Consider the following 24,355-nt stretch of genomic DNA (forward strand, 5'->3'; position numbering starts at 1 on the left):
CAGGTCAGGCCATTGGGATTCACTGGAAGTTCAGATATAACTACTGTCTAAATTACAACTGAAATTTTAATTGCTTTTCACTAAGGGTCATGAAACTGAGCAAGGCATCAAAAAGTTCTGTTATTAGTCCAGATTATATGGAAAAGCTGAATGACTTTTAATGAATATACGAGATTGATATCTAAAAACTTTTTTTGTATGTGTGTGTGTGGCACTTTTACAGGTTTACCATCTATTCAGTTAAACTTCATACCTTAGACATATTTGTAAAAGGGGTAACACAGTCTAAAACGATACATGAATCCTCCTGAGCAGTAAGCAAATGTATCTGCACATTTAAATATATAATCCTCATCAGGTTTGCCATTTGTGGAATATTTTGCTGTGCTAAATTGTCTTTCACAAGACAAAATGGCAATAGTAGCAAAGAAAGCAAAACTAAACATGGTGCTAAATTACAATTTATCCACAAACATTCCCACAGAAAATCTAAATTAATAAGGACTTGAAATAAAATGGAACATAGAAAAAGAAATTATTCTACTAGCAAAATAAGGCAAGAAAATGCAGTTGTTTTGCTAATGTTACTTTTCTCTGTGCAGAAAATTCCTCAGACAACATTTCCAACTCAATCTTCCAAAAGTTTTTCCATGCAAAAAGTTCCAAAAACAAGAAGCCTGACTTGTTGTTGTTGTTGTTGTTAGAGAAATTTCTAACATAGCATCTCTGATAGCTTGGTTTCCATCTACTATTGTTACTAAGTAGATGATAAAGACTTGTTTCACTCTGAATAATAAAAACAAGCCAAAAATCAACTACAAGATATCACAGGAGACACTGAAAGCCAATACAGGAATGAATTATTTCTAAAACTCACAAAAACGCACCATAGTGCAAGTAATGTGTCACTGAGAGAGCATTTTCAGACAGCCAAATATTTATGTGGACTTTTTTTTTTAATATATTTAAAAAAAAAAAAAAAACATACCAAAGAATGGATAATGACACTCTAAGCAGAATGTCAGCAGTTAAGCAATAGACATGACAAAATAGCTTTAATTTTTTTTTTCTATTTCCTTAAAATATTTTACAGTTAATGTTTGAACTTAATGTTGTGACTCCTTATCACAAAACACTGCCTCAATAAACCATATCTTAGAACAAGGCTTTAAACATAATTAATCTGATCAATCTGATCATATCTATCATTTTTTTAAAGAAACTTGGGAAATTTTATGGAAAGTCTAGAACAGACACATTTTCCTCACAGTATGTATAAGACAAAGGACATAAGATTTATACAAATGGGAAGTTACACAATCAGTATTGAAAAAGAGCAAGTACTTCCATGATCCTCTCAGATATTTTAAGAAAAGTAGAATATTAAAAAGTAGAGTTGTCTAAAAGATTTTTATTATTTCCCATGTACAAAAAAATAAATCTGTCTGATTAAGAAACAGTTGAGAACTAGCTTGTGATCCTATATACTTCTGTGAATATTTGTGTACATCTTCCCATTCACAATGCCACTGTTATTCTTAGATCCAGCTGTTTTACACTCCTTGCCAGATGGCACTTTTATGTACAATTCTAATTAAGTATAGTATGTGGAACAGTACTGGAGAAAAGCCAGCTATTGAGCAATAACTACACTGATACCTTTGAAAATATGAACACCAAAAAAAGCCTAAACTGAAAAACATAAGTGAGCAGAACATATAAAGTAGCGAGACATGTTTTCACCTCATCATTGATCAGCTCTATCATTTTTATGTGGATGCTGAATGTTAAGGGAAAGAAATCCAATAAATGAGGTAGACTTCAGGAGATAGTGCAGTAATTAGAAGGCAAGCTATGTAGGACCAGTATTACATTTCTGTACCTGAAAGAAACAGCTCATATCTACGGTTGTGAACTGCATTTCACCCCAGAAGAGAAAACAGAAGCAGAGAAAAGAATATTAACTTCATAATCAGTTTCCATGCTACTGAAATTGCAAGAAAGTGAAAAAAGGGAGTTCTGAGTTAACAGTTTAGTGGAAAATTAGGAAGGTCTTTGCTAGTGCATTTTCTGGTCATGCCTAAAGATGATTATAGCAATTTTTTTTTCCCCACTCTATTCAAGCCACTAGTGAAGTATGAAATTCAGATGTCAGGATGACAAAAGAAAAGAGGCAGTTCACCTTCATTGTTGATGTCAATAAAACTCAGAGGAGTAATTCCAAGTGCATGTGTTAAACCACCTTTTAGAAGCAGAAAAATAAACCGAACTGGACAGAGGAAGGAAGGAAGTTGTGGAAACTACTTAAGTGTGGAAAATGAAAAAGTATTTGCAGACAACATGCTCTATGTTGTAGTGCTGCAACACTACAGCAAACTAGAGAACCGACTGAAGACTGTCGGTTTTACTCTTAAAATTGAGGAAATTGAGGCACGCTTCCATTATTTTCTTATCTTGAAGAACTAAATTATAAACAATTTCAAAGGAAACATAAGTTGGAAATGAACCATTATTAGCATAAATGATGCTATCTTGTACAAAAGTAAATCACTTTCTTATTAAAAAATCTTCTGTGTAAGTGCTATGATTTTTTTTTTTTTTTTTTAAAGGTCTTCTATTGAAAGCAAAATTAAAGACATAAAATGTCAATGCTTTGGTTATTATCCAAAAATTAATTATTTGGGTAATATTTATAGAATCCCTCTATAAACATTTTTCATGTTGAACTGCTATTGCTAGTACTGAAAAACACCATTGTCTACGGAAACAGTATTTTATGAATGAAATGCTACAAATAAAGGAAGGAAAGAGGTTTTTTGTTAGTACTGAGTGAAACATTTCCTATCAGGAAGTGACAAGATTTAATTGTTAGGGATGCCAAGGTAGAAATTTCTCTTCTAAATGATTTTCCATTTTTAAAGACTGAAATATTCCATTAGTTACTAGCATGGAAAAAATGTTATATGCACAACTTGTGGTACTAGGAGACAATGATTCAAATCAGTGGCATGCAGGAAATAAAAGCATGTAGTTTACACTCCTCTCAGCTGTAATGAAATTTGTTTTTTCAGCCTGCTTTTGCCATTACTTATGCCATTACTTCAGTTGAGGGAACAATAGGTAATATATGCAGGACTGGCCTTACTGAATTCCTCATTGTCTGTCACTGGAACTAATAATGACAAGTCTTTGACACAAATCACTCTTTTTCCTTCCCTCACCATCCAAGAAAAGGGTATATTGTAAGCTGTTCCCATCTTTCTTGAATGCTGTTTATTGTATGCATGAAGTTATGTAGGGTTTCTTCAAGGATATAGCTGACCATTGTGTCTAGAAAACTACTGGCAGATTAGGAAAAAATTATTTTATTCTGGACAAATGCTTACACTAGTAGTCTTCAGCTCTGTATAGAAGACTTGATTTTTGTCACTGTACATGTGAGATCAAATAATGTCTAAGTGTCCATAGCACAGTCTGAATACAACAGCTATAGAATGTCAAGAGGAATCACATGATCACATATGTCACTGTCCAATATGCAACTAGATCACTTATAGGCTAGAACACATTCTCCACTTTCTCAGTTATTTTATAAAGGGGACTGCAAGTCTTCCTCACTTCTCACCTTCATCATTTCAAACTTGACAAGATCCTAAAAGGAATTACTTTTACTAATGATACACTTAGGAATCTAAATTAACCTATTCTGTTTGACAGTTTTGACATGGATATGTAGAGCACCCTGAAGTTTTTGCACTGTGTTTTGAAAACATCTTCAGAAAAGCTTAGATGCTTCAATGGTGACATATTAAAGAAAATAATCCTCCTACGAAGGGGAAAGAAGTACTGTCCATATTTCAAGGAATTTCACAAAAGTACTTGGATTTTTCCTCTCCACAAAACAAACAAACAAACAAACAAATAAATAAATAAACAAATCTCTAACTTTCTTGTGTTATGCTTGGTTTATCTAGATTACAAAGGTATGGCTTAGCTGTTGCAGAAAAGGTAAGCCTAAATGTAGTTTAGAAGAAAATGTTCAAGACCTTTGAAATACTGTTTATACTTCAGAATATCATCCTCTCAAAATAGTAAATTCAAAAGAGTAATGTTTTATTAAATCACAGGTTTCTTCTGCTTTAGACTACTGTTTTATCTATTTCACTAGTGCCAGCATCAAGCTTGGTCTAAAATGAGGGTAGAGGATGAATGGGACCAAAGGAAGGATATTCCTAGTTACATCGTTACATATCAAAACATCTCCTTTAATGTCAAGATGAAACTTATTGCCTGGTTAAAACCACAACACGGTATTATAATGTTGGTGTGTCAACACATAATTAAAAACATATTCAGATTTGGAAAATTTTAGTGTTCACCTTATCTAGGGAGGTATCTTTTAAATTCAGGAGGTGAAAATCTGAAAGCAAGAAACAGTGCTCATGCTTCAGAAGCTTTCTGTTCTATTCAGAAGTATTTTTGTCACTGTCCTGAATTTTTTTTTTCCTGCTGCAAGCTAATTTTATTCACAAATATTCTTCCTCTGTTTATTACTGTAGTCTTGAACATGAAAGATCCTACATATGCCCAATGAACATAAAAATTTCACACTATGTGTTCTCTCAACACAAAGAAGCACAGTTTTTCTGCCTATGCTTTCTACAAATCCATGTGAATATGTTCAATCCAGTTTACATAAGATCTTTTTCCCATCCTTGAGTTATTTGGTAGACCATGCAGTATTACAGAATTCTTCACAATCTGGCAATGAGCTCAGAGTTGAAGTAGGTGAATGGAGCAATATAAAGACGTGTAAGAAAGACACTGTAAGAAAGGAGGGAAAGAAAAATGTACAAAAATACTCACTTTGATGAATCTATGAAGTATATTACAAGAGCACCAATACTAAGAGCGAAGACTAAGACAACCTACAAAAGAAAAGAGCAATTATTAAGAGTGTTAGAGTGAAACATTTATCATTCTACACATCAACATACACAAGCAAAAGACAAGGAAAATGAATCATAAAATAACATTATTTGTATTTCAGCTGTCACTTTCTTTATGAAAACTAATCCTACTTGAATTTCAAACAGTATATATTATTACAGAATGCTTTCTTGTGTTGAAAAGTAGCCACAAACAAGTTGAAGCTCTTTTCTGTGCAATCCAGATTACAAATAAGTCCTAGGCCCTAACTTCTACTGATGTAGATTCTTTAATTTCAAATGGCTTGTAATACCAGCATGTGGCATTCAAGTCACAGCACAGCTTTTATAGAACTGGCCTTGCTCTTAGATTATACTGTATTTTTATTATCTATATACATGATTGTGAAATCCACAGGTTAAATGTAAGGCTATGTAAAATATATATATTTTCTAGGCGATCACTTCCATTGAGACAATAACTAATTATTAAATAGGTTAAAATAACAGCAGGTACACAAACAGAGCACTCTGTAGCCCCATTATCTCTGCTTTAAATTTGTTGATTTTTTTTTTTAACAAATGATTATGTTAGATATGGCATCCAGTCTTCATTAGCAATGTAGAAATTGCTTTTTTGTCTAACATAGCAAAAACTGGATTCATCCCATCTCCATCTGTCTGTAACTTTATTTTCTCCAAACATAAAGCCGATACAATTATCTATTCTACTGGCTCTGACAAATTCTCTAGTAGCATGAGAACATTCAGTTTCACATCCTACCTGAAGTAGGACAGTGTAACTGAAATGTATTATGCACCCTAATTTTGAATTGAAGAATCATGAAGTACACAAAGTTTGTGAATCCAATGTAACTCAGATGTCTGATATAATAAATCTGGGTTTATGTCTGTTGAACAATGCCATCCACAGGATAATTTGCAACCTGAAAACATGGATACAATTAAGCAATTTTTATGTGCTATACCATGATTCTGCAGGAAAAAAATCAGAAAAGATCTGTGTCTGTACACTAAGGATGAAAAACAGATGGAAAATTATGTCTCCTGAAACTTTTATCTGATTTGCTAGTCTACAGAAACAAAACGAAATGTCCTTTGGACTTTTGGCAGCTTTAAGTAGCTGCTTAGATGTAACATCCTTTAAAATAAACCTAGAGAATAGATAGCTCAGGATTGGAGAGTCCAAGGTACTAGTAAGTGGACATGCAGCTTCTCACATTTTCAGTTAAAATACATCTTCTTAGGTCAGTAATGGCTAAAAAACACATCATCTACACATCATCTAAACAAGTATATTTGTTAAATGAACTAATGGTGTCATTCCAGTTCTGACTGAGCAGATTTATTCATCTCTTTGAATTTCACAACTAATGTGCATTATCACCGCAATTGCTACTTTTGTTGACAATCTCAACTGTTCAAGCAACAGATGAGCAATGAAACAAGAATTTGTTCACCTAGTAAAGGCTTTAGACCTAGAAGTTTTCACTGGAAGTTATTAGTTTTCATTTAGCTAATGAATACAGAAATTAGTTCTCAAAGACTGTCTCACGCAATCCTTGAACTATTCATGATTCAGTAACACCTCGTCTCCACATGAAAGAATTTGGAAGGAAATTCTGTTCCAGTTACTAATTTCTTTATAACTATTAAACTAACTTAATTTTTTTTTTCCACCTCAAAAAAACAAGGTTTTGTTTGCTTTCTGTGCAGATCTTTCTTTTTTTCTGCATACTAATCAAAATATAGTGTTCTATACATGAAGACTACTTTTCACCTAGTTTCTAGGAAAAGGATTTTCATTTTATTAGAAAATAAAAAGTACCATTTGTTTTGGTACAAATGTTATGTACATTTGGTACATAACATATAAAGAGCAACACATCACCAAGAGAAGAGATTATCTTAATAACTACAATACTTTACACCTTTTTCTGAAGCTGCCATATTAGGAAGGAGGTTGACAGTCATACTGCAAGCAATACACGAGAACATACAATTTGTCAGTTCTAAGCAGGCCTAAAATGGTAATTTAGAAGTTTTTGTACCCTCAGCTATTACTCTGTACTGTAATTACAATATCTGAAGTAACATGTGATCATAATTCTATATTAAACCATTGAGTTCTGCACGGCCAAAATCATCAAACATGCTTATATATTCCAACAGAAATCTCAAAAAAATTATGTCATCACTGCAAATTGTTAAAAAATTCTATTCAACTTAAAGCTTAGATTCGTTTTTCATCCTTTTTATATCTTACACTTTATAATCTTTTTTTTTTTTCCTGAATGTCTGAATGAGCATTTTACCTGAGTATCAGTACTTGTTGTCTTATCTGACCCTTTATCATAGAATGACAGAATATCCTGGGTTGAAAAGGACCTCAAGGATCATCTAGCTTCAACATCCCCTGCCATGGGCAGGGCTGCCAATCACTAGATCAGGCTGCATTTATAACCCAAGTCAGTCAGAACTCAGTCAAATTCAAGGAATGAAGCATGAAGCTCTTCAAATATCATTTTGCTATCTAAGTTTCAAAGTGTTAATATCTGCAGTTTGAATGTTCTTTCATTAAGCTGCATTATTGGTCAAATGTGTACAGGTGTTTTAGGATGAAATAAATTATTAAAACCATATCAACATCTGACAAGATATTAATGTGGTGAGCAGAGTTTGTTGATTGTCATCTGACAATATACAGCAACTTCTGATTTGCAGTGATCCTAAATCCTACATTTCTCAGAACAAAGATCCTGGGAATTAAACTGATCGTAATTCCCCATTTCTCCCATCTCCACAGCATTCTATGCCAGACACAATTACAGAGCTTGCGCTTGAATCAAATTTGCCATCTAGCTCTAGAGTTATTTACTCTCTGAACATTTCAAGTGAGACTTGTATGTTTTCTTTAAGAAACATTGTTAACCAAATTGCTGAAGCCCCTGGGAGTACACTGCTTACATTTTTGGCCCAAACTTCTTTTAAACGTAGTATTAAAATATTATCTGCTTTGAAGTACCTAATGGTGATTTTTGATCTACACTTTGTAGAATAACTTTTAAAGTAATATACTGTTATAACCATTACAAAAGTATCTCCTAAACAATGACAACAAAAAAAAATTTCCAAAACAGCAATTTTGATATAAAGAATGTTAAAACTATCTCATTTAATGATGAAAATGAAATTTAAGAAACTAACCTTCGAATCTTATGGGGACCCTATGACAGTTCTCACTCTTTCAAGTACTGCAAACTAAACAAGAAAAGTTGGACTTTGATTTTCTATTTTGCTTAGTAAGTAGTAGGTCACAATATTCAGTCACTGCCTATTAGCTAAAGGAGATCTCTGGAAAAAAAACAGCATAATTTTATACCAGCATTGCATTTTCATTATATCCAGTCTCTTAATAATCATCACTATGTGCTTAAATAATGTTTTACGTATCCTGGCTATGCATTCTCCCAAGATGCTTAAGTAATTTAAATGTTCTATGACAGTTCATAATTCTGGCATCAAAATGTAAATACCTAAAGAATATTTTGTAAGAAACTCCACATTCCCATGCTTCTCCAGTTACATAGTACAAAGCAACTACACCACTTGCCTATTGTAGAGTACTGCAGATAAAGGTTTATTTCCTCTTTTCTTATTCCAGCACAGATACCTGGCACTACAGTTCATAATGTCCCCCAGAATCATAGTGCCTCAGGAGAAAATGGAATCTTAAGTTTCATTTTTAACCCACTGGCAGGGAAACACATTTTTCTTTTGCTAAGTGAGACATCAAGATGAACCTGAACATGCCAAGTGTTTGGGAGAAGATCTAAATCAGGTTAAAATTTAATAATAATAATAATAATAATAATAATAATAATGTCCTTCCACGATAAATAAATCTTTTTGATAAAATCTCAAGTGCAAAAGTTTTTAGCTGTATTCCTACCCACAAATGCTGAATGCAACCAGGTTATTTTGAATTTACATCCTTGACATCGGCTTTTGGGAGCCGATGTCTATTTATGAGAACTTAGTATCTTTCAGAAGTACAAACCTAGACAGACTGATATCCCAAACCCACAATAACTAGAACCTACAGGAAGAAAAAAGCTTGCATGCATGTGAATTATTGCCTCACTTGTTAAGTAGGCCATGGGGAGAAGCTTGCTGGCTTTGTTTATTATTCCAATGCATTTGGCACAACACTTCAATTGCTACACATCTATTATAGCTTTTCTCTGGAAGGAAAGAATCTTTTAATTTATAATAAATTACTGTTTGTTTAAGACTGAGAAACATGAAGTCATATGCTAGCAGCTACACTGAGTACTTAAAGCACTGAGCTAAAAATAAATAGTCTGATTAAAAGAAGGGGTGAATAAACATGGAATAGTTGCTGCATATCCTTAAATCTTTCCTTAAAAACAAAATTAATCCAGCTAGAGTTCAACAAAAGCATACAATGCCTATTTTAAGCAGAAGTCAGAGAAAAAGCAGAAAAAAATCAACTTAAAGAAAAATAAAGAGTTTTGCTCTCCACTACTACTGAGTTGCCCCAGAAGAACTTTGTTCTGCTGAGATACTTTATTAATCCTCATTAGGAACAACCACAGAAATTAAAAGAAAAAAAGAAATAAAAGAAAAATAAAAAAGGACATTTTATAAGTGTATAGTAACATGAGTTGCAGAGAAAGCATAAGCATTCTGCAAATGCTATTAGAACGAACCCATGATAACAACAGTGGAGCTCAGCACACTTTCCAGGACTAGGCCTAAATAACAAAAGGAAGAAAATGACGATGATCCAAAGGGTGGCACTGTTTCTCCTACAACTGCTTTGAACTACTATCCCAGTATCACTGAAGAAGCATGGAAATGCTGTTCACATTAGAGAAAAGAGAGATAATTGTTATATACACAGCAATGGGTAATTTAAAGATTCTACAGTGGGAACACTTTATCGATGTCAGCCTTTCAAGGAGTGCACCACAAACAACATACCGAATATCTGGACTGTTTCATACCCTTAAATAGCAGCCTGTGTTCCTCAAATTGAAGTATAAGTACTACAAGTGCTCTCCTTGAATTACATTTTGGTACGTATAGCCACAAGTAACACTTCAGACCATTACCAATCCTACAAAAGCTACAAATTCATCTTGAAAGAACATCTTTTTTTGTAAATGCATATCAATGATAAATACATACACAGAGGTTTCCGGAAGGAAAAAAAACATAATGTTGAATTTGTTGTTTCTGAAGAAACTAGCACATGTATTCTGTGTTTTTTTCCACTGTGTTTGTTTGAAGATAGGCTGTTTCAGTGTGAAAGACGCAGAAGGACAAGATTTGTTGTATATGCTATGCAGTGGGCAGACAGCAGAAGTCACTCAACCATCCATTTAGAGGTTGCCCTGAGGGCAAGTACACCAATCCCAGCCACAGGAGTCATTTTGACTTGTCATCACAGTAAAAGCATACTTAGAATACTTTATCTTTTTTTGATTGTGAACAATGTTTTCTGTGATGACTGAATAGTCTTGGAGCTAGTGGATGTTGCATGAGATTTCCATTCACTACATCCATTATTTTATTTTAACACAACATTTATAGAAGACTAATAGAATAAATGGTCCCTAATAAACTCTTGAGGCAGGGATGGTGGTGGATCTAAATAACCAAATAACTTATTTTATGTTTACTAGTTCTTCACTACTTATTTTGTCTTCTCATGACAATCTATTTGTACATTGCTCCTTCAGAAATCTGTCTGAAGCTCTTGATATTTGAAGGTCAAATTATTCACCCCTAGGCCTATTGTACTGCTTACAATATATTACATTGTTCTATTAGCATTTATATTTTGAATTAAGGAGAATGTGAATTATTTCTAATGACCACAAAGCAACATCCTGGTATAACTCAAGGATCCACTAATTTTGGAACTCTAAGTTTGCATTAGTAACATGCCAGTAGCCTGAGGTTTTGGCCTAATTTGAGAGAAAATTTGCATACTTCAAACATCAAAACAAACTGCCTTTTACCAGAAAAAAATGAAACACGATTGTATTCCTTTTATAGATATATAGAATTTATCTGTCTGATTCTGTTGGGAATGGAAACACACATTTCTAAGGATACAACAGCTGCAAGTTATATTTCAGAAGCAGAAATTACTTAATCCTTGTTTTGCAATCCAAGCATCAATTTGCAGACTCTAGGATATGCACCAGAATCTTTGCAATTATAGTGGTGTAACAAAAGTAAGACTTGAGCAAGACTAGACCACAAAAGAGCCATAATGGCTTGTTTAAATACATGTTTCATTAACTGGCCTCCTACATGTAAACAATGAAATCCAAACATTATCTGCTGTAAGCAAATTCAGAAGTAGTAAGAAATTATGCATTGTGGCTGATATCAACAGCTGAGCAATTAATATCTCTTAGGTTCTATAATAAATACACATAAAGTAAGAGCTGTTTACTGTAAGATAGATTCTTCAAAAATGAGTGTTCTCCAGTCATTTTTGGTAGCACTTCATTAAAATTTATTATTATTATTATTCTCTTTGGTCATATCACAGTTAACTAAAGACGCTAAGTGATGTTTAATGCAATTCATATTAGCTCATCAGAAGTCTTCAAAACTCTATGATTTGTTGAGACAAAGTGAAATTTGCATTTTTAAAGCAGTCAATAGGAAATTTCTACTTAGACACAGCTCCAACTGTATTTTGATACCAGGAGTAGAGGCGGGACTATATCTGAAATTGATCAGCAGGGAGGGCGACTAAGATGATCAGGGGGCTGGAGCACCTCCCCTATGAGGACAGGCTGAGGGAGTTGGGCTTTTTCAGCCTGGAGAAGAGAAGGCTGCGGGGTGACCTCATTGCAGCCTATCAATACCTGAAGGGAACCTACACCCAGGAGGGGAGTAAACTCTTCAAAAGGGCTGACAACAGCAGGACTAGGGGAAATGGATCCAAGTTGAAGGAGGGAAGATTTAGGTTGGATGTTAGGGGGAAGTTCTTCACAAGGAGAGTAGTTAGGCCCTGGAACGGGCTGCTCAGGGAGGTTGTGGATGCCCCGTCCTTGGACGTGTTCAAGGCCAGGTTGGACAGGGTCCTGGGCAACCTGATCTGAATGTGTACGTTTGGTGGCCCTGCTGGGCAGGGGGGTTGGAACTACATGATCCTTGAGGTCCCTTCCAACCCGGGTGATTCTGTGATTCTGTGTGATTCTGTGACATAGTACCATACTCTGGAAGGAGCTGTACACTGAGCTCTCTCTGGGCTGACACGTTTTGCCATGTCCAGTCATTCTGCTTCAATTTTCCTCTGTCCCTCCCAGACCAATACATAAACAACTGAAATAATAAAGATACAAGAACAAAATATGAGGAACACTACTCTTTCCACCATGGACTCTGTAAGGATATGAATTCCCAGGTGCTCTTGAGAGGTCATTCTATGTCATTCAGGTTTCCAAGGTCACCTTGTTATCTAACTGTGATGTACCAGCTGTTTTGATCCACCTTACAAGACCAAACGAGGATAAAGCAAGCAAATGAGTGGTGAAGTCTGTGAACAAGAGGATAGTTTAAAGTGATGAAATAATAAAAAGACAAAAATAAGAATCTGATTATCAATTCCACCAATAAATAATAAATATAAATTAAAAAAATGATTCTAAGAAGTTGGGAAGTTTCTTGTCATTTACCTTGTATTCACAAATATGAAGAACAGATTTTCTAGCTAATATATTCCCTGTAAAAGAGCCATACTTGCTGGAACATAATCATATGAAGAGCTAGCAGTGATATATGCATATGAGTACAGCCAAAGTGCAAATTCTAGTCAGCACCTGCTGCTGACAACAGGATACATACTAAGTGCTATGAATCTTAAGGGATACATTTACTCGATAATGTGCTGGCTCAAAAATCCATCTTCGTGACTTATTGATCCTATTCTTTTGCATGCAGAAGCGGCAGACAAGTTAAACTAAACATTTCTACTATTTCTTCCACTTTGAATACTACACAGGATTTAGAACCTAGATCTAGAAAGAACCTCCAAAGTGACCTACCTCACATTTTAGGGAAGTCAGAAAACATTTGAAAGCACCCATGTCTTCTGAGTCAGCATTTTCCAACTCTTAGCTTTGAGTTCGTTTCAATTAAAGCACTAAATCTAAATTTTGCAGTGTTGATGACCACATACATTATAATCTTCTCAGAAACCCCAAGACTTGCAAATGTTTGCTTGCAAACTCTTTCCTTTCAATTACACTACCTGCTTTATTACACAGTAAAGGTCACTACAGATCTAATTAGCTATTAAATTATATGCTAAATAAACAAGTCACCAACATGCAGTAAAAAGGGTACTGGAAAACTTGGCAGCTTTATGAGATTCACAATACAAATTTTGCTCTTGTTCAGCAAAGCTGTAATAGGCTTACTGTTTAACAAAAAGACGGTAAGTTTGCTCAAAAGGAGGACTACCTGATGGACCAATAAGAAATAAGGTCTCAGTGAATTTATCTAGGCAAACTAATAGCAAGGATTTCATTTTAAAAATAACACTGAAACAGCAGTAGGGCAGATCAACATGATCATAAGCCATCAGAAAAATTGGTTATTATTCCTAGTCCTGCTGCTCACTTGTGAGACTGACAGCATGTTACTTTACTTCTCTAGGGTTCTGTTCCTCCCTCTTGCTTTCATTTTGCTATGGATTTAGCTGTGACCGCTACTGCAATTATAATAAGAAGAAGCCTTAGAAGGACAACGTGTAAATATATTAGTACTGTCTATAACATCATAGAGTCTTTATTTAGTCAAAAGTTTTATTTAAGTGGAAAGGCCTCATTATCTCTTTTTATAATAAACTTCTTGTCTTTCTAGTATTACAGTTTAATCAATTAAGACATTACCTAGTGTTGGAGGCTTTAACTTATTCCTGACACTAAAATTATGGATTTACTGAACATTTCTTTACAGTTCATATTTAATGAATTCTTTTCATGTATTTTTGTAATAGCCATAATAAATAAGAAATCTAGAAATAAAATTGCTGGGAGAGAAAGCAAGTATAGCAAATACAGAAGAGTTACCAACATCAACAGCTCCAGTGTATTGCATTTGTACATCAGGACAGTAATCTGACTATTATCTGAACATGCATACTAAAGGCCTGAGTCACTCTAAGCTTGCAACTGTTCACAACTGTAGTACTTAAGACAATATGTCACTTGGAGTAGGATAGGTGACAGCTCCGAAGAAAACAAAACAAAACAAAACAAGAATCATTAGATTGACTGTTTTAATGCACTTCTGTTTTACACACACAAATATATACACAGATTCTCATTTTAGGAAGAATCTTAAATATCTTTGTCATATCCTGCTCTGTACATGCATTCTAATATTAGTTTGCATTTCAGCTTTGTTTTTTCTTTCTTTATGCAAAGTGGCTTCCTCCTCAACTTTTAGTGACATATTGACAATAAAATGAAATTTTCTGCTTAACCCATACATTTGAAAAGACTGATATTTTCTAATTAGAGAAAAAATACAAGAAAAAAGTCCCATCTGTTAACAGTGTGGTGTAGTTTGAAGTTAATTAGGTTTGCTGGGAGAGTGCCTGATGATATGATCAATTAAAGTGCATACAACTTCGCCAATTTAGTATGTAATTTAATTAGTAAAAAAAATAGCAGTACTTTCTATTACAATGTTCTCTAGAGATAAGCGTTGAATTTATAGCATTACATATATGCATATTTCCTCCACTATAAGAGGTCCTTCCTCCTGATTACCTATCAATTATCCAAATCATTCCCCGTTAATGTGAACAAAAGTAAAAATCACTTTTCTTATGACAATAAAAGCAGAACTCACACTGATCTCTAGTTGATGCATGACTAGCTTTACCATCACACTGAGCAAAAGAGATATGTCTGTAACAGGTCTCATTTTGGTTGGTAACAAGTTTCTCATAGCATGACTAGCTAAGAGCTGCCAGTGAGCCCTCTGCTACAATGGAAATTGAAAGTCCTTGGCTTCAGTAAAACCTACTAAAAATTATTCAAGAAAAAAAAAAAGCTAAATGAAGAAATGATCAACTAATCCTTATAAATAAAAAAAAGAACTTGAATGATAATATCTGCAAATGAGTGAAGCCTTGTGTTCATTGGTCAAGTTCTACATTAAGTCTAGGAAAATCCATAGCTGATTCACAGACTTCCAGATATAGGTAGCCACCAATGATGTGACTTCTTAATTAAGGCCATGATATCTTCAGAGATTTGCATGAGCCCACTGTATCCCAGTTCACAAGGTCTACTCAGAAATTAGGCGTAGCTCATGCTCAGTCACACCCATAGCCCTCTTGTAGAAATTAAATAAAATATCAAACACTAGACATCAATGCGTGGAAATTATTCTCAGAAGGACAGGGGAACCTGTTGGTATAGTTGAACAACACAGTAATTATGAAAGACACCTTTGCAAAGATTTATTTTATTTTCACTTTAGCACATTCTCTTTTTTCTGGCACAGTTTGTCCTTCAGTCTTTTGCTGAAATTGATAGCTTTGACTGATATCCACAAGAAAAATCTCTTATACCAATCTTCTCTGTAGACTGAAAAATTGATTGTTTTTTCAAACTACCTACTTAATAATCCAGCTTATATAAGAGTTTGCAAAGACAAAAAGGTGTCTTTAATCATTATACAAATGGAAACTAAAAAGAGAGCAACAGTTTAAGCAGTTACTGTAAACTGTAGTACTACATTAACTAAATTTTAGACAGTGTACAGAATTAATCATAGAATCATAGAATCACAAGGTTGGAAACGACCTATAAGATCATCTAGTCCAACCATCTCCTCATCACCATTGCCACCACAAGCACTAAACCATATCACACAGCATGTCGTCCAGACGCCTCTTGAACACTGCCAGGGACAGCGACTCCACCACTTCCCTGGGCAGCCATTCCAGCCTGACCACTCTCTGAAAGAAACAGTTCTTCCTTATGTCTAATCTAAACCTCCTCTGATACAACTTACGGCCATTACCCCTTGTCCTGCTCATTGCCTGGGAAAAGAGGCCAAATCCCTCTTCATTACAACCTCCCTTCAGGAAGCTGTAGAGTGCAATGTCTCCCCTGAGCCTCCTCTTCTCCAGACTAAACAATCCCAGCTCCCTCAGCCGCTCCTCATAAGACTTGTGCTCCAGACCCCTCACCAGTTTAATTGCCCTTCTCTGGACATGCTCCAGGACCTCAACATCCTTCCTGTAGTGAGGGGCCGATTGTGTTGCCTGATAATTCTATACAAGAGCATTGCAACTCATCTGAAAATAAAAAATAAAAACAGCCTAATAGCTTTCCAGTGGCTATTTAAAATTATAATTCCAATCAGAAGTCCCAATTTTCCATGGCAACATAGCTACATGAGCTCCTTTCTTTTTAGATAAATTTTAACTGCCTGCCAATAAATTCTTCAATACAGTCATTAATCATGAGATCTCAGATCTATATGAAATAGCGCAAAATTTAACAATTTCACTCAGTGCAGCTAAATATAAAGAAAACAATTGTTCAGGATCATGCTGATCTGGGTTTAGGGAGAAACATGCGCTTGTGCTAAGAAAGCCACTTTTGGTTTTTGAAGTAAACAAAGTGATTCCTGCTCCTTTAAAATACGTGAGTGTAAATTTTGTCTTTTGTATAATATGCATAAGTATAATGATAGGCTACTACAGGTGAAATCTTAGTTCACAGTTCAACACAAGGTTATGCTGCTACATGTGGGTTTCTTCACACTTCAGTATTTCAGAGAAAAGCATGGAAACTTCTGATACCATTTCCTACAGGAACTGGTGATTGAAGTGTAGTTGGAATTATGATTCAATATCAAGTAACAAATGATGAGAAAACTACATAGGGTATGAAACAGAATCAATCATTTGCAACTATCACTAAATCTAACGTGAAAATATTAGTAATGACATAGCAACTGAAGGTAAAATGCCATTTTTTACAGAACAAAACAAACCTCTGCTTATGAGGAATATTTTTATTTTTGGGTGGAGGGAAAAGTTTCTCTGTAAGTGTTCAGACTGATTTATTCAGCAAACTTGTTTTCTTCAAATGAGTGTTTCCATGTTGTTCTGTGATAATTCTAAATCTGCAAGTTTTTCTTACGAGCATTTTTTGCACAGTTCAAAGATAAAATAAATAATCATATCATTGAAGGCCTGTAGAAACAAATTCCAGTGTAACTCTCTCCAACAGAACAATAGCAAATGACTGCGTGGTGCTTAACTACCTTCTGGTTTAAACCACAACACATCATTGCTTTTAAAAACACACATGGGTGGCTACCTAACCTGGAGACCCAACAGTTACCTCAGCTGACCTTTTCTCATTAGAAGCAACACTATGTCAGATCCTTTAAGCTACTTTTCATCCTTGTGTGCCTTGGCTTTGGCTGTTCATTTATGAAACACGGGAAGTTTAATTCAAAGATAATTTTTCAAAGTCATCCCTTCCTCTGGGCCCACTCTTTTCATCTTTACCTCTTTACCTGGCTCTAGCTAGCCCAGGGTATCTCCCATCAGTATTCTTTTTTTTACAGCCTTCCCTTTCAGTATGGCAAGCTACCAAATGATCTTCCTGTATGCTTTACTTGTCAAGGTTTAAGTCTTTAAGATAGCTGACTTTCATTTTACAGTAGTTTTATACACAGTAATAAATAAAAAAACAACACTGAGAATGATGAACACAATTTCAGTTTATGTTCAATCTCATTACGCTCACAACGTAACTACTTTTTCACCTTTTCTGAATGCTTGCTTCAGCCTGGTTATATTCTCTTTCTGGGGAACTAGAATGACATGAGAGTTTATTTTGAGAAGGACTAAAAACTGAAATTGGACTAACAAATCCTGGGCAAAGAGATTTCTAAGTGGTATTGTTCAGCTCCAAGTCTTTACATAAGCAAGCAGTTTTAGTTCACATTTCAAGTATTACAGAATGGGTAGAAGATGGAAGTACATAATGGGGTCTAAGGATTTTTATCTTTAAGTAATGTAAGAAAAACATGATGTGTTTTTGCATGAACTACACAAAATCTAACACCATGCTTTGCAAAAGATAGAAGGGTTTTCTCTTAATGAGTACAGCAGAAACTGACTGGGATTCTAGCCAGGTAAATTATGCTATTGAAGTTTAAACTTTTCTTCTTCACATGCTCTCCTTTCCTCCTTCCAAAGCTTCACTGATCTTCTACACAGATTTAGTTCTATGTATTCAAAAAAAAAAAAAAAATTAAAATAGGTCACTTTTCTCAAATATGTTATAAAGTATAAAATTTGAAAGCTAGGCATGGGGAGATTATCTTTTAAACACAGTTATCTTAGATGTGACAATGGTGTAAATCTGCAGCTGGTGATCAGAAGCTTCTCCGCCTCTCAGCAGAAAGCCCAGCTCCTTTTCCTCATGCCCTGCACCAGAAGAATCTCCACCTTGATGCTCAGCCCCCTGAAGACACTACTGCTATTCTCTTTCAGAGAAGAGTGAAAGAAAATGCAGCAGGTGAAAGAGGAAGAGAACCAGTGTGGATATGTATTTGGGGTTTTCTGCATCTAACATAAATCTCAACAATCCCTGGATTCTGCCAGTGACCTCCATCCTCCACTGAACAAGCTTACTGTCCTTATACCGTGCACAACACTAAAAAATGGAAATAGTAAACAAATTCAAATGTCACCTAATGAAACTTTAAAAAATTCTTAAATTTACAGATGAGAAACAATTACAATCTGGTGATGACATGGCATAAGAACAAACATCAAGTTCTAATAGCAACCAATAATTTATTTTCTTGACAGGTTGGCTGATACACTTCCTCTCTGACTTCTAAACAGAGCTGGAAGAAAGAACTTTCAACATTCATAATTTCAAACATTACATTAATATACTTTTTGCTGATTGCCTAGTACCTCAGAATCCCTCTTTGATCAAAACAATCTTATGACAAGCACCTATAGAAAAGCATGCCAAGGCAACTGAACACTGCTGACTCAGAAAGAACGTGCACCTACTGATCCATTAGCATGACTGCCAGCAGCACAGATGTATTCCCTGAAGTTCTGTCTCTTGCTTAAGCAATTTCTCAGTTCATAGCTTGATTGCTTACAGTAGATCCAGGTATACTAGACATAAGGAAGATTAAGCACATCTATATCTGCTCACCCACCTGGTTTTAAAGCTGCAGATTTTCCTTAACTATGAGAGCCATAGTAGGATGTCACTAGTACCCAGAAAATGCTGCAGGGCTACCTCACAATTCAAAACACAGACCGGAGAACGGGCTTTCTTGAATGAGCAAAGCTCCTGTTAGAATGGCTGACATACACTGCTTGTACTAACAAAAAAACAGTGGGACAGGCATTCTGCCACTGACAGAAGAGATACAAACTGCACATTTAGTGAGTAAGCTGTCTTGTCTTTATTCCAGTTCCTTTCTGGGTTAGAAGTCAACAATCATTCCACTTAATACACAGAGCACTTCCTTGGATTGTGTTGACTCTGGGCTCTTTACGTATTTTCCTAGATCAAAGCCCTCTGTGTGATTCAACAGAATTTAAGCAGGGTCCTTTCACTTGCAAAAAAAACAGGAGTCGTTTTTTCACCTTCTTCTCAAATCCACCTGTCCCTTACAAAAGGCAAGTCAGAGAAGCAAATATTTTTGAATTATACCTCCACGCATATTAGGACTACATGGAATTAATTATATGAAAAATTAAGTAATAAAATTCAACTATATTATTTAAATAATCCATTATTGATCAACTTACTTTTTGAAATAATTTTGTGAAAAAACTAGAATAACAATGAAAAAGATGAACAAAGATAATATAATTCCATTCTTCCTCTCTGTTACAGACTCTGATAAAAAGATTCTGGACTTTCCACAAACACATGCAATCAGCAGTACATTCACTTCTGCTCAATTCATATTTTGAAATGCTTCTTCAAGAAAACAGAGCTAGAAACATACTGTGTTAATAACTACAGTAATAACTCTGAGTATCAGAAAGTGTTATTTTAAAAAATGCACTTGGTGAAAAAGGGTTGCTTTTGCTTTCTCTGATCGTGAAAAATATCCAGCTTCTGTGTGTGTGTGTGTTTGTGCGTTCCTGCAACCTAGAAGGTTCTGAGTGATGAAAGCTCAGAGATCATTCTGAGCCATAAAATTACTCATCCATTAGCTTCAGAAAAATGACATTTTAATATTAAGACTCCAAGATTGCTGAAGGAAATTTTTAGCTAAAATGAGATTAAAGAAATTCTGATTTGGATGTTAAATTTCAGATTCTGAACATGAGAACCTGGGCTGCATCTTTCTCATTTTCTCTTGTCTATTCTATTTTGTGTAAATAATTAAATATACTTTGGAAGAGAAACATGCCACATGTCTTGCAACCTAGTTAAGAGCTATAATTACTCTGTTCCTGAGAGAAGTTTCTTATTCCTCTTTCTCTCTTCTCACACTCTCCTTCTTGTAATTTTTTATTATTTTTAATGGGCTTTTGTCCCAAAACAAACTAAATAATTTTCAGAATGAGACAAGTCTTTACTACTTTGATTCTATCTTCTTACCTTCGGGTGTTTTTGTTTTGTTTTGGTTTTTTGTTTGTTTGTTTGTTTTTCTTAGGTCTATATTCACAACATATGGACAGTGACATCTTTTCCTTGACTGCTGTTCAGCTGTTCAGACTTGCTATGAAAATAAACCTGTACAAAGGTATATACCTAGCAACAGTGCAAAGGTACTGCACAGTAATTGATCTCACTATTCTTAGGTGACGTTGGATAACTCAGGTGTAAACATAAATAAGAACTCCTGAGACTTCTAGGTGCTGCAGTCTCTCTAGAAGATAAGTGCTTTAGGAAGTTGTTTTTATTTTCACCAAAAATGCCTGAGTATATTAGAGTATACCTCTTTCAGTCAAGGACTTAAGCTGTATTGCAGGACAATTTTGTGCCAAGGAAAATAATAGTGAGCCACGATTGTCCTGACTTTCAGACCTGTCCTGCAGTTCAAATCACCTCCATCCAAATTCATGGAAGGAAAAATGATGTTTTGCTCTTCTGGTAATACTCTAGTCAAACAAATCTTATTAAATGTTAATTCAAAATACATGCAAATATGAACATAAGTTACTCTTTGAGAATGTAGATTTTTACAGAAAAACACTTGTTTTGATCAAGTCAGAAAATAATCAGAAAAAAAAGTAATCGGTGGGCTCTATGTAAAAGGAGACAAGAATAAATATTTTTTTCTTTTTTAATAGTTATCACTGCTGCTCATTAATCTGTTTCTGGAAATGGATCATTTTAATTTTTTGCCAAAGAAAATATAAACATTGGCATTCTGCTGATGCTAGTGAATTGTGTGGATCCCCATCTCATCAGAGCAAATGGCAAAAAAACTGCCCAAAAAAACGTTGATGCATTACACATCAAAGCTAAAGCCCAATCCCATTTATTATGCAAGAAACTGAGGAATGTAATGCCTTCAGCACAAACCTTTAATAAGTGGTTCTCCAGTCTAATCAGATTTCTGTAAACCGCAGCATTATTTGGCTCATTATGGGGTTTGAACCTTGGGGGTTTTCTTTATATGGTCAGTTTTATTTTATGATGACTCCCCAGACAAAATCTTGGGAATCTGTCATTTAAGAAGTGATATTAGATTATAATTCAAAGAATGTCAACAGCATAGATCCTGTACCAAGAAATAATCTCCCTTTCTGATCATATAAAAGAACTTCTAACAGTACTGGCTAGAGATAAGAATTTCTAGCCAGTAAATTTAGGTGAATTTCAAATGCACAAGAATCTCATGCTACTGAATTGCGTGACTACGTTTTTCAGTTTTCCAAAAGTGAACAAATAGTGAAAATAAACAGAAAAAAAATTGTAGTGGGTTAACGGGTGTTTGTTTTAGAAATGCTGAACTTTGAAGGAACTTCAGTACCCAATATAAAAAGGTGCAAGTAAGTTGATAATAAAGCAAATGTACTAAGAGCATGTATAATTAATTTTAGATAATTTGTTATTCTAGTCACAATAGAAATTTTCATTATTTTCCAGTAGTTACCAAATCATCATAATAATAAGCTTTACTGTTCCATTTTAACATTTATTTATTCACAGTGCAATCAATCACACTAAGTGGCCTGATGCTAACTGACATTATAAATAAATGAAGTAAATAATATGTTATAAACAGAGGAAAATAGAAGCTGGCTTCCAGATGAGTTCTATCGATCTGCACACAGAATCTGAAAAGAAGGCTGTGCTAAACCAATCAGAAGCAATTTCATCCTGAAATAAGCTAAATATGGTATGTGTAATCCAGACACTTGCCATCCCAACTTTAGAGAAGTTACCTCAAAGTGTTGAAGAACATGCATGAGAGTAGCAACTTGACTAGCAACACCACAACTGAGACCTGACTAAAAAAATTTAAGGTACCTCCTACTATTAGTCACTAATTCATATCCTTCAGAAACGAAGAAATGTATATAGAAGTCATTCTTTTAATACATTTGGGTTTGTTTTGCATTTAATTCATCAAACTATTCTGGGATGCATTAAAAAGAGTGTGGCCAGTAGGTCGAAGGAGGTGATCCTGCTCCTATACTATGCCCTGTTAAGGCCTTTTCTGGAGTACTGTGTACAATTCTGGGCTCCCCAGTACAAAAAAGATGGTTCCTTTGGAAACAGTTCAGCAGAGGGCCACAAAGATGGTGAAGGGCCTGGAGCATCTCCCCTATGAAGCATGGCTAAGTGAACTGAGTCTGTTTAGCCTTGAGAAGACTGAGAGGGGTCTTGATCCAGGTCTATAAATATCTAAGGTGTGGGGGGCAGAGTTGCAAGGCCAGACTGTTTTCAGCAGTGTGTGGAGACATGACAAGGGGAAACAGCCAGAAACTGTAGCCTAGGAAGTTCCGCACAAATGTGTACAAGAACTTCTTTATGGTGATGGAGCACTGGAACAGGCTGCCCAGGGAGCTTCTCTGGAGATGTTCAAGACCTGCCTGGATACCTACTTGTGCGACCTGGTGTAGGGAACCTGCTTTGCTAGGGGTGTTGGACTCGATGATCTCTGGAGGTCCCTTCCAACACCTACGATTTTGTGATTAAGGGTATTTTTATCAAGAAAGTATTAAGCTGTACTTATTTATGTATGCGTGCATGATATTAAATACACATAGTTACAATTAGCTCAACAAACCACCCATATGCAATAGCTAGCAGATCTGCAGTAATAGAAAAAGTAGACTAGAATGACCAAACTCTGCCTGTGGTGCTATCAGACAAGGTATTTAAGGTCAGCAACCAATTAAATTTAGGCTTTTTAAAAAGATGGGCAGATTTTCATATGAATCATCTCCCATTTCAATAATCTTGACAGTAAAAAAAATGCTTGGCAATGTTAGTATCTGAGCATTTCTGAAAATGTAGTCTATAGGAGTGATAATGCCATCATAGGATTTTTTCTATCTTATTTTTCCAGAAGCTTTTAAACCCTGGAGCCAAATCATATCCATGTTATTTGATGTTCAATCTGATGCACAAACCAGAGAAGGATGAATGTTACACAACTGTGTTGCTATTGCTTTGTCAAAAAAAAAAAAAAAAAAGAGGGAGAGAGAGAAATCATTATTACTCTGTGACAACAAAGTGTTTTCAGTATATGAATAATATTTTCTCATGTTAGCAGACTGAAAGTATCAGGATTTTATAATCTCAGTTTTGTTTACTCTGTATTTGTTCATGTCTTCAAAACACTGCCTCTAGCAGGCTGATGAAAAGCACAGACTTTCATCTCTTTATAATGATAGAAAACATTTTAAAGGACAAAAGCTCTTGCCTGCAAATAAAGCAACTGAAGCTGCTTGTCTGTGATGCAGAATTCAAAGGAGAATCTGAAATACCACTCTCAAGAATGTTCCAACACAGATGTAGACAATACAAGAATTTGGGGAACCCTGCAGGTTTGACCAGAGATGACAGCTTATGATTTAGATTGCTATAAACTTTGAATAAATGTCTCCATTCCCTTGCAGTTACATCAATTTCTGTGAGATGGAGATCTTCTGTGATTTAAATCTCAGAATTCCCTTAGACTTTCCCATGTCTTAATCGTAGATATCCTTCTTCAGTACAAAGCAGAAAACTCTCCCTACCATATGGTTCAGTTCTCCACTAGTAACAAATCTTTTTACGTATAATAGGTTCTAGAGGCACCATATTATAAGTAATTCCATGACTTTGACTCTAAATTTGAAATTGCGTAGTTGGGTGGCC

General features: G+C 35.0%; 2 protein-coding genes across 32 annotated transcripts in view; one reads left to right on the forward strand and one right to left on the reverse strand.

Annotated features, from left to right (window-relative positions):
- RPS24 (ribosomal protein S24) overlaps positions 1 to 24,355 on the forward strand; it is a 773,435-nt gene that overhangs the window by 339,594 nt on the left and 409,486 nt on the right. The window contains exon 1 of one of the 4 annotated variants that reach the window (XR_008205032.1): positions 2,858 to 2,861. The exons of the other annotated variants lie outside the window; for them this stretch is intronic. The gene's annotated coding sequence lies outside the window, so the exon portion shown is untranslated. Of the gene's footprint in view, positions 1 to 2,857; positions 2,862 to 24,355 lie in introns of those variants that run through there. 4 annotated transcript variants of the gene reach the window in all.
- Positions 1 to 24,355, reverse strand: part of KCNMA1 (potassium calcium-activated channel subfamily M alpha 1) — a 432,315-nt gene that overhangs the window by 223,769 nt on the left and 184,191 nt on the right. For all 28 annotated transcript variants that reach the window (XM_052676753.1, XM_052676755.1, XM_052676754.1 and 25 more), the window contains exon 3: positions 4,867 to 4,928. In XM_052676753.1, the coding sequence (XP_052532713.1) occupies positions 4,867 to 4,928 (62 nt within the window). The remainder of the gene's footprint in view (positions 1 to 4,866; positions 4,929 to 24,355) is intronic.

This window comes from Tympanuchus pallidicinctus, unplaced genomic scaffold (assembly GCF_026119805.1).
Source record: "Tympanuchus pallidicinctus isolate F22 unplaced genomic scaffold, pur_lepc_1.0 scaffold16, whole genome shotgun sequence".
Classification (NCBI taxonomy): Eukaryota; Metazoa; Chordata; class Aves; order Galliformes; family Phasianidae; genus Tympanuchus; species Tympanuchus pallidicinctus.